Source organism: Epinephelus moara, chromosome 14, assembly GCF_006386435.1.
Source record: "Epinephelus moara isolate mb chromosome 14, YSFRI_EMoa_1.0, whole genome shotgun sequence".
In the NCBI taxonomy this organism is placed as follows: Eukaryota; Metazoa; Chordata; class Actinopteri; order Perciformes; family Serranidae; genus Epinephelus; species Epinephelus moara.
This window is the reverse complement of record NC_065519.1, coordinates 28,088-39,848: the sequence shown is the minus strand read 5'-3', so window position 1 is coordinate 39,848 and position 11,761 is coordinate 28,088. Positions and strand designations below refer to the sequence as shown.

At 43.8% G+C, this 11,761-nt stretch overlaps 1 protein-coding gene and 1 long non-coding RNA gene across 3 annotated transcripts in view; both read right to left on the bottom strand.

Moving 5' to 3' along the window:
- Nucleotides 1-134: 134 nt before the first annotated feature.
- Nucleotides 135-11,761, bottom strand: part of pgrmc2 (progesterone receptor membrane component 2) — a 13,925-nt gene continuing 2,298 nt past the window's right edge. Inside the window, exons 2-3 of one of the 2 annotated variants that reach the window (XM_050061326.1) lie at nt 3,244-3,399; nt 135-1,589 (exon numbers count right to left, since the gene is read on the bottom strand). In XM_050061326.1, the coding sequence (XP_049917283.1) occupies nt 1,492-1,589; nt 3,244-3,399 (254 nt within the window). In that variant the 3' untranslated portion in view covers nt 135-1,491. Of the gene's footprint in view, nt 1,590-3,243; nt 3,400-11,761 lie in introns of those variants that run through there. The other variant, XM_050061328.1, reaches the window with a different exon arrangement.
- On the bottom strand, nt 3,407-11,755 carry LOC126400546 (uncharacterized). The gene is made up of 3 exons (XR_007570987.1): nt 5,393-11,755; nt 4,715-5,025; nt 3,407-4,573 (listed from the first exon to the last, which is right to left on the bottom strand). It is a non-coding gene; the product is annotated as an uncharacterized LOC126400546 (long non-coding RNA).

Here is an 11,761-nt window from a genome sequence, read left to right as displayed (position 1 = left end):
GATGAGTTTTATGTTGTTTACCTTAAGGCCGTGTGTCCGTCTGTGTCTCTGCGTCGTCACTTCCTGTTTCAACCTTTTAAAGAAACATTTTCCAAAGCTGCCTCTCAGATCAAAGAAACGCCAGACGGCTTCAGTTATTAACCAAATTGATTTATTATGCATGAACAAATCCCTTCCTGCCTCTGTCACACACACACACACACACACACACACACACACACAGCCAACATTTAAATACATGACGTGGTGGAGAGTCGGCATAGCTCACTGTTGTTGCACATGCTTTAATAAAATGATAGATATATTTACAGGTAAGCTCCCGGTCCCGCCCTGCAGCTCTGAGCTCCGCCCTGCCGCTCTGAGCTCCGCCCTGCAGCTCTTAGCTCCGCCCTCTTTGTTATGTTTTTTTGGAGATTCACCCACATTTAAAAAGAACCAAAGAAAGAACGCAAACCATTTTTGGGGTTTTGGCCGATACGACGTCGCAGTTACACGATGGAGTTCATCACCGACAGAAATATGGCAGTAACACTGAGAATTCATACGGAATATTTACAGGTGGTGAAGTGAGTCTGGGGGAGCGCCGCCTCCATCCCTTCGCCCCGCCCACCTCCTCTCTGACGCTCAGCACTGACACGACAAACTAAATAAGGCACGATTAATACTTGGACCTTTTTTGGGGGCGTTTCACTCGTCAGGAGGCGTGTAAACAAATGAGTGGATTGATTGGGACTGCCTTATGGTCACCTTCCCTTTGTGTTCAGTCCGTATGATGTCATTCATCAACAGGTTTCATATGGCGAGGACCTTTGACCCCTCCCCCCACCCCTCCCCCTCTATGCTACTCCACAGATACAATCACATGGTGACAAACAAAGAGAACTAGTAGTGATGTCACTACAAACACAACAGGAAAAGGCCCCGCCCGTCTCCACGGCGCTGCGTCTGAGGCTGCAGCTCCGCCCTCTCGGTGAGGAGGGAAGGGGAGGGGGGGGGGGGGGGGTATTGAAAGAAGAAGAGAAATGATTGATTGATGCGCCGTCCCAAGCTGAAGCAGTTTCAGTTGCAATCATGTGACAAAACCAAAGATAAAAGAGACAATCTGCTTCCTGTCCCATCGTCTTCCACCAACGTGTTCCTACGTCTGACCAACCTCCACCCGGTGCTCAGCGGCGACCACCATCACTACACGTCCCCCCCGACACCCCCCAGAGAAATGACTAAGAGATTTGATGGGTGAGTTTCAGATTGGTCTAATGGCACAAACCCCTCCCCCCTGACTTCCTGTTGGTGGTCATGGTCACAAGATGAAGAGGGAGGGAGAGGGGCGGAGGTCTGGGAGTCCCGCCCTTCAGAGGCGCCACGGCAGCGGACAGGTTGAGGAGTGGGGGGGCGGGGCAGGTTACAGGAGTGTCAGAAGGAGGTGTGGGGGGCCGGGGGCCGTCTGTCGCAGCTGTTTGGGGCTCCTGGCTTTGGTCGGTGTGATGAACCTCAGTCGTGCTTCAGGTGGTCCTTGATGTCCTCTTCGTCCGTGTACTCCGACGGCTCGTCGCCCGGCTTCAGCAACCGCCCCACGTAATCGTATTTTTCTGGAAGACAGGGACAGAAAGGAGGAGGTCACACAGTGGTGCGTCAGAGGGAGGGAGGGACTTCCTGTAACAGCCTCTGTGACGCTGCTGTGATTAACAAGTGTACAGTAAAACATCATCATCATCATCATCATCATCAAATAACGTGCAGGTCGTCTTCTATCATCATCAATAAGTAGACAGGTGTGTCACACCTGGTGCTAACACGAGTCCTGAGTGATCAGGTCACAGGTCAACAGTGAACAAAATTCATCCGTTCATCGGCCGTCACCACCTGTGGTTTGAAGTACAACAGATTTGGGAGAAAACAGAGTGATGACACGTTTTTAACCACCTGAGAAAAATCGCCAATCTGCAGGACGATGAACACGTGAAGAGTAACGGTGAGAGTAACAACGCTGATGTGACCTCACCGACACCTCGCTCTTCTCCAGCGTCTCAGGTCCTGTTTATACGATGATTCCAACAGTTAACTTTAGTTGTGTTTCGGCTGGTCGTTTACACGACTGTGGCGTTTCGGGGACTGAAAACTCAATGTTTTGAAAATGGGTTCCAGAGTGCGTTTTTTTTTAAAACAGCGATGTCTCCGTTGTCATGTAAACTTGCAATATGCAGTTCCTCTGAAAACGGAGACTTTCCGCACATGCTCATTACAGTTCCAGTCACTAGACATGTGCGAGGAAATCGACCATCACAACAACAATGGCGGCCTCCCGCGCTCTGGTTGTGCTGCTCTAACTGTTTAATCTATCAGCGTGTAGATTTACTGTAGCAGCTTCACCTCGTTGTCCATCCAGACAAACATTTGTGCGGTTGCCATTTTGTTTGTGTATACATCACCGCTCTGTAGAAGGAAGCGCATGTGCGCAGGCGTGTGTGTCGTTTCATTACAAAGTCACACCGCCACCTACGGGCCTGGCACGGACACTACAGCGCTTTGGTGATTTCTGCAGATCTGTGTGCACGGAGACTGTTGTCAAAACGTTTTCATCTGAACACAGAACTTTTTCAAAATGAAAATGAGAAGCAATTCAGTTTTCAGCCGATGTTTTGGTGTAACCGTGAGCCCCCTGCTGCGTCGCCTGACATCACCATATCTCAGCCAAAAAGTTGCACCTGAACACACCGCAAAGACGTCAGCACGTACCTTCTGCTCCGACAAGGGGCTGACAAGGGGGGCAACGAAGGGGGGGACAAGGGGCAACAGTGGAGGACAAACTGCACCGACAAGGACGACAGATGCTCACTGACGGCCCAACACTGAGCGACGGCAGACCATCAGCTTGGTGTGTCGCACCTTTACGTTACAGGGAAGGTTACCCACAGAGGATTACTGTAACTACCTCAGTCCAAATACAATTCCAGGACTTTTCCAGCATTTCAATGACTGTGAGAACCCAAAGTTACACCTGAGGAACAGTGTGTGACCTGTAGTTCAGACTGTAACGTGTCACAGAGTCTGTCAGCAGGTAAACTTCAGTGTTTCAGGTCGTCAGTGTGGGACAGACAGGGACATACAGAGACATTGTGGGACAGACAGGGACATACAGAGATACTATGGGACAGACAGGAAGTGAAGACACTGAATGTCTCTGTGACCTCAAAGACTAATGGACGTGTTAATCTGTGGTGGGAACATGAGGAACAAACGTACCCATAAACTGCATCTCCCACTCCCTCACGCTCTCCATCTGGACGGCGTTGAGGTCTGACAGGTCGTCGTACTCGTCCCTCAGGGCATCCTTCTCCAGGCAGAAGGTGGCGAGGCCTCTGGACGCGTCCCGACCCGCAAAGATACCGTAAGGACCGTCTGAGGACAACATGAACCATCAGTTCATCCTCTCACACATGACCCATCAGTTCATCCTCTCACACACGACCCATCAGTTCATCCTCTCACACACGATCCATCAGTTCATCCTCTCACACACGATCCATCAGTTCATCCTCTCACACACGACCCATCAGTTCATCCTCTCACACACGGTCCATCAGTTCATCCTCTCACACACGGTCCATCAGTTCATCCTCTCACACATGATCCATCAGTTCATCCTCTCACACATGATCCATCAGTTCATCCTCTCACACACGACCCATCAGTTCATCCTCTCACACATGATCCACCAGTTCATCCTCTCACACATGATTTTAAAAATAAATAAAATAAACAAATAAACAGTGAACATACAGCCCTGTTATCCATTTAAAAATAAGTAAATTATTAAAAATAAAATAAAAAGTTAACGTACTGTCCTGCTGTTTATTTTCTATCATAGTTCATTTACATGTTTTGCAGCTGTATATTTTCAAACAGTGAATAAAATCCCCGTCTCTATATTTTATTTTGATCTCAGTGTGTTTTTATCAACGTGTTTGTGAACATGTAGAAAAGATTGAGATATAAATCGTGTGTTGTTGTTCAGCCTGAAAATAACCAGATGTGATTTCTGTCCTGGTTTCAGCTCTGATCAGAGATCAATAGAGGTCCTGAAATCAACCTGAAGAGATACACATATATGTGTCCCGTTAACCTCCATATACAGATATGTGTCCCGTTAACCTCCATATACAGACGTGTCCCGTTAACCTCCATATACAGATAAGTGTCCCGTTAACCTCCATATACAGATATGTGTCCCGTTAACCTCCATATACAGACGTGTCCCGTTAACCTCCATATACAGATATGTGTCCCGTTAACCTCCATATACAGACGTGTCCCGTTAACCTCCATATACAGATATGTGTCCCGTTAACCTCCATATACAGACGTGTCCCGTTAACCTCCATATACAGACGTGTCCTGTTAACCTCCATATACAGATATGTGTCCCGTTAACCTCCATATACAGACGTGTCCCGTTAATCTCCATATACAGATATGTGTCCCGTTAACCTCCATATACAGATAAGTGTCCCGTTAACCTCCATATACAGATAAGTGTCCCGTTAACCTCCATATACAGACGTGTCCCGTTAACCTCCATATACAGATATGTGTCCCGTTAACCTCCATATACAGATATGTGTCCCGTTAACCTCCATATACAGATGTGTCCCATTAACCTCCATATACAGATATGTGTCCCGTTAACCTCCATATACAGACGTGTCCTGTTAACCTCCATATACAGATATGTCCCGTTAACCTCCATATACAGATGTGTCCCGTTAACCTCCATATACAGACGTGTCCTGTTAACCTCTATATACAGACGTGTCCTGTCAACCTCCATATACAGATATGTGTCCCATTAACCTCCATATACAGATGTGTGTTCCGTTAACCTCTATATACAGACGTGTCCCGTTAACCTCCATATACAGATGTGTGTGTCCCGTTAACCTCCATACACAGATGTGTGTTCCGTTAACCTCCATATACAGATATGTGTTCCGTTAACCTCCATATACAGATATGTGTCCCGTTAACCTCCATATACAGACGTGTCCCGTTAACCTCCATACTCGGATAAGTGTCCCGTTAACCTCCATATACAGATATGTGTTCCGTTAACGTCCATATACAGATGTGTGTCCCGTTAACGTCCATATACAGACGTATCCCGTTAACCTCCATACACAGATAAGTGTCCCGTTAACCTCCATACACAGATATGTGTTCCGTTAACGTCCATATACAGATATGTGTTCCGTTAACGTCCATATACAGATATGTGTCCCGTTAACCTCCATATACAGACGTGTCCCGTTAACCTCCATACACAGATGTGTCCCGTTAACCTCCATACACAGATGTGTCCCGTTAACCTCCATATACAGATATGTGTTCCGTTAACGTCCATATACAGATGTGTGTTCCGTTAACCTCCATATACAGATATGTGTCCCATTAACCTCCATATACAGATGTGTGTCTAGTTAAGCTCCACCAATCACTGATCTCTGAGGTGGCACGGAGACAGAGGACAAAGAGGACGTCTGTGTCTTATCAGATTGATATTTAAGTCTTCAGACTGGAGACACATGTGACTGTCAGTGTGAACTACAGTCTCACACAGCGCCCCGAGCCTTCCTGATGTTTTCTCTTCATCATCATCATCATCATCATCATCATCATCTGACCAGCATGTGAAACTCTGCAGCTTTTCTTCGTCTCATTTTGCAACACAAGAAAATAAACTGCACAGTGCAGAGACGTCCTATCAGCTCACAGATTAGATTCTGTTCTGTGACCTTACATAACCCCAGATCGGACGCCACGTCACGTCACGCCTCACCGACACACATGCTGATATCTCACTCGCTCATACTTATCACATTCAGGTTGTTTATTTAAACGCCACGACTCACCGCTGCAGAACAAACCTGTCACATCTGTGTCACATCTGTGTCAGACCTGAGTGAGCGTGGACCTCCTAAGCTGACAATGGGAACTCTGGGTAATTTACTGTCCTCCTGATATCTGAGCGACCTGCGGCGCCGGGTTTCATCTGAAATACGTCCTGAGTACTGTTTGATCGTGTCGGGTCGGGCCGCTGTGAAAGGTCATTGTTTGTTTCAGATGTTTTAACCCTTTGAGCTCTGCTGTGGAGACAGGCCATCACTACATTCAAGATTCAAGATTCATTTATTTAGTCCCGAAGGAAATTTGTGTTGGACATACACAGGCTGCTACCTAGGACATAACACATAACATAAACAAGAAACACAAGTGCTGACAGTGCAGACATAAAGACATAAAGTGCGGTCGTAAAGTGCATACCTAAAGTCCATACCCACATACTCCATACAGACATACAATCATAAAGTGCCTACCTAAGTGCATACATACATACATACATACATACATACATACATTACCGGCCTGTGTTCAACAGGGTAATGGATAGTGGAATGAATGAGAATTTATACCTGTTCAAAAACCTTTTTTTATTTTTTACTGGGATTCTGTAACGTCTGCCAGAGGGTAACAGTTCGTATTCTGAATTTAACACATGAGAGGGGTCCTCAATTATTTTACATGTGCTGGTGTTTCTGATTATTGTGATGTCACTTCCTGGAGGATCTTCAAAGCTGAGCTCAAAGGTTTCAGAAAACAATAAACCAGAATAACTCATTAAAGTATTAAAACTGTGTCATAAATAAAATATATTCTACAGACGTTCCTATCGACTTGCTCATCTGCTGCCGCCACATCTCGTCACCGTCTTTAGGACCGCCTGTAGCGCAACGCAGTGACATCACTGCACGCAGACAACATGATGGTGCAGAAAAAAGACCATTGTGACTGTTTTTATTTGAGAACAATTTAAACAGGATCATAAAACAGGGACGGTGCTCGGCCGCCTGCTGCAGCTGCATCTTCACAGTTAATTCATGTGAACGTTTCATCATGTGTTTGACTTTTTCTTTTCCATTTCTTGTTTTAAATAAAAAGGTGTGAGCTGTAACTGAGCTGCAGACACACACCTGTCCGACCTGTTCTGCAGGTCAGACACACACCTGTCCAACCTGTTCTGCAGCTCACACTTATTTTTATTAACCTCTGGGTGTAAAAACTAAAGAGCAGTACTCGTGGTGCGTTCACGGCCCAAACACCAGAAACAATCTGAAAACAAACTTTCTACAAACTGTTTGATATTTAAACTAAACTGAATCCACAATCAGCAGAGTCAGAAATCAGTTTCCTGTCCCGCCCACATGTGGACTGATGGACACGCCGTCCCAGCCTGAAGTCCACTGTGATAAACTCCACGGTCCAATCAGCTCCTGTCGAGTCTCTACTGCAAACATGTGCGTCAGGGTGCGTGAGCCGAGTGGATTCAGGCGGTGTCAGATAGCAGCAGTGACACGTGAGCGCGTGGGGAATGTTGGCTGAATAATTATAGTTTATTACAGAGTTGATGAGGGAGTCAGACAGGCCAGACAGAATGTGGAGCGACAGAAAGAAAAACAGACGTATAAAGGCTCAAGTAAAGAAACATGATCTTTGTATGTGTCGCTCTGCTCTCAGTTAACTCTCAGTTTGTTCAGGACGAGGCAGGAGGGAGGACATTAAACTCCTGGAACAATTTATCTATACATCTGCCTCCCTGACGCCATGACGCTGACGTCTCGCACACAGACGGTGGTCTGACACACTGCCTCAGGTCTTTATAAAATATGTCAGGGCAGTAAGTGAACAGTTTCAGATTTATACTGCTAAACATGAAGGGGAACTTTAACATGCTGACGTCCTGTTAAAGTGACTGACACCAAAAACATAGTGACATGACGTCATATATTTAAATATGTTTCTGTAGATGAGACGACGTGTGCTGCATTCAAAGACCGTGTGTTTAACGTCCTGTACTACATGTCTGCAGTATCCTGTGCTCCAGATGTTTGTTATTCTACATTATAAAACCTAATATCTGAGTTTAATGTTTGTATCTGTGAGCTCCTCTCTTCACATCACACACACTGAGACAGGAAGTGACAAAATAAGCAACAAATAAGGAACAAACAAACACACACACACACACACACACACACACACACAGCTCTATTGTCAAAACGAGCTTCTTCCAGCTAAGACTATTAGCAAAAGTAAAGGCTTATCTCCCCCGAGATTATTTTGAGAAAGTTATTCACACCTTTGTTACATCACGCCTAGACTACTGTAACTCTTTGTTTGTTGGTCTTGACCAGTCAGCACTGCGCCGTTTACAGGTAGTCCAAAATGCAGCTGCCCGCCTGCTGACTGGAAAGAAACGGCGTGATCACATTAGTCCTGTCCTTGCATCTTTGCACTGGCTGCCTGTTAATTTTAGGATCCAGTTCAAGGTTTTATTAATTGTTTTTAAGTGTTTAAATGGTCTGGCACCGTCTTATTTATCAGAGCTTGTACAGCCTCACAGTACTTCTAGAGCACTTAGGTCGTCAAACCAGCTGCTCCTGGCAGTACCTCGGTCCAGACTCTCTACTCGTGGGGACAGAGCCTTCTCAGTGGCGGCCCCAAAGCTGTGGAACAGCCTACCATTCCAGGTTAGAGCTGCACAGTCTGTTGAGCACTTTAAAACATTACTGAAAACCCATCTTTTCTCCTTGGCGTTCAGTCCCTGCTAGGCAAGAATCCTTGGCTTTTACTCTTTTTACTCTTTTATTTCCTTTTTTAATCTAATTTTTAGTTGTTGTTTTTTTTTTAAAATTGAGCTCTTACTATTTCCTTTGTTTTATTTTTTATGAAATTTGTGTATGATTATTTTATATTTCAATAACTGTACAGCACTTTGGTCAACTGAGGTTGTTTTTAAATGTGCTTTATAAATAAAGTTTGACTTGACTTGACTTGACACACACACACACACACACACTCCAGAGTACAGAAATAAACAAAGCTAAAATAAGACATTAATATATTAATATGAACTGAGTTGTTTCTTTAAGTGAAACTAAAAGAAGGAAATTATTTCAGTGACACAGTCATCATTAATATTATCTCTACATGTTAGGCATGTAACGATATGTCGAATTTCGCAGTGTCGCGATAAAATAAATTCTCGATACCGTCGTGTGAATGCCACGGTAGTTATATAGCTATACCTTTGCATGCAACTGCACGCGCAGGTGAGAGTAGACTCGTGCAGCTCAGCCTCCGACTCTGACCCGTGCGTGACCGGAGGAAACAGCGAATAAAAGTAAGGAGATTGATTGTTCTTCTCTGTGGATTTTCTCTGCGACCGTTCGTCATAACGTTTCACATATCACGTGAAACAGCGTAATCGTGGCTTTCCGACAAGACCAAGCACTTGTCGGTAGTCCAATGTTTTCACAGTGAAAAAAAATGATAAAGTTACACTAAAATAATGTATAACAAAGCTTTCATACGGCTCTGCACACACATTACTTTTGGATGGATTACTCGCGAATGCAGGGTCGCACAGAAATGCCACGCATATCACATGAAAGCGCAGGAGCAGAGCTTTCCTCTCCTCATCTCCTGTTCTGAGAAAGTGTTAGGGTCTCCTTGATGTCAAGATTGTCAACCTGGCGTGAACAAACTGAGTGAATGTGTGTTTGAGTTTTTCTATGACTTCCAGGGAAATGGCTGGGCTTCATTTATTTTGGTTTTCTTTTACACACATCTCTACCCACCTCTCTCTCTCTCTCTCTCTCTCTCTCTGTGTATCGGTGAGTGAGGGATTGTGTGTTATTGAGTTTACATTATTTCTAATTTGTTGTTGTTGCAGGGTCTGATTGTTCTAAGTTCTGTATATTTGATGAATATTAAGACTACTCTATCCTCATAATTTGATGTCATTCAGATGACTTTCTAGTAATAGTACTACACTACTTTTGTTCAGAGTAGGTTAAAAAATACTGAATGTTTCCATTTTCATATTCTGTCACTATAGTTTTAATTGACATGACTTTGTTATGGCACTTTAATGTCTGCCTGCCTAGCAGTAATAGGGGGAAATGAAAGCACATGTTCAACTGTGTGTTGATTTGTTTATGATACGCTTCCAAGTTAAAAATAACATGCTGTACAGTGTACATGCACTATTTTTGAATAAAATAGCTATTTTTAACAATAAATTTTCTCTTTTTTTCCCCTTGTATAAATATCGTGATATATATCGTATCGTGAGTTTCTGGTATCGTTACATCCCTACTACACGTCACCTTTTTTTTGTTTTAAATCATATTAATATCAAAACTCTGAATCGATCGCAGCAGAATCATAATAAGATTCAGAATCAATAAAATTCAATCGATACCCGGCCCAGTGAATCACCACAGCTCAACCATACAGAACATACAATCTCAATATATGATCCCAACAGTGACCATACGATTTCATCACGATACATTTTTGCTGTGATTTTAAATGTTTTCTGACGTGCTGAGAACTGAAATAAGATAATCTGGATTATATTGTGATTTTTTTACTGTATTTAACAGTAAATTTTGTCTGTTTTCTGTTTCATTTAATAAGATTATATTTTATAGACAAAGTTTCTCTCTTCAATACTTTTTATTTTATTGCAGCAGAATTTATCTCCTGGACTGATTTTATTATTCTAGTAAACTACCACAGGTTTACTTTGTATTAGCAATATTAATCATTTATAAAAATGTATAAGATCAATACTTGGCCTCCATCTATCGTTTCAATTTTCCCACATACAATACTGCGATACCTCTCCATCACTGACCTCATCTACACACAGTGATCAATATGTTTTACAGAGCATCTCGTCTATCAGATCAGAAATCATCCTCAAATATCTGGATCATAAAAACTTCTGTAACGTGACGGAGCTCAAACTGAACTGTAACAGATCAATGTGGAGAAATGAGACCAGTTACTTCACCCGTCATCATCGGCCTGTCACACACGATCAAAATTATAATCTAATCTTTCAATTTAGGCTGTAAGGTGAATCAGAAAAAGTCTCACAGAAACTGATTTCCGCTCCGACATCTGGGGACTACACGAGCTTTACTTCATAAAAAAGATCGATACATGTTCAGCTAATCAGCGGGAGTTCGTAGCTCATAACCCCGCAAGAGTCCTGTGATCGGGGTTGTAATTCGGCACTTGTTCTGAGCGTAATGAGATTTGGTACACGAGTGGTGGCACGGCCGTCATGTGATCGCGCTACACCAATAAGGTACCCGCATTTCGTGTCGCCATGGTTTCATTCAGCAGAGGAAAACAGACCCTGAAGTCCTCAAAAGTGAGCAGAAATGAGCTGAAACAGCGCTATTCACATCGCCGTGTCCATGAAACACGATGAGACAAATAGACAATAAGGTGAACTAAGCAAAATGTCTTAAAACACATTTGATTCAATACCTGGGCATAACCGACGTATTATTACATAGACAACATAGCTGTCCAGCACGGAATACGAGAACGGCCATGTATTTTTTTTTTTTTGTGCACTGTTATCTCGTGATAACGATTTATTATTTCGTTACCTCGGTATAACAAAGATTGTTTTCAGTTTAAGTTTAAGTTTAAATTCAATGTTTTCACTCTGTTGTCAATTACACACAGGTCCGAAAGACACACACATGCACAAACAGGACCTATACATGCACAAAGTGGAGAGATGTCAGAGTGAGGGGGCTGCCCTTGGTCAGGCGCCCCGAGCGGTTGGGGGGTTCGGTGCCTTGCTCAAGGGCACCTCGGCAGTGCCCAGGAGGTGAACTGG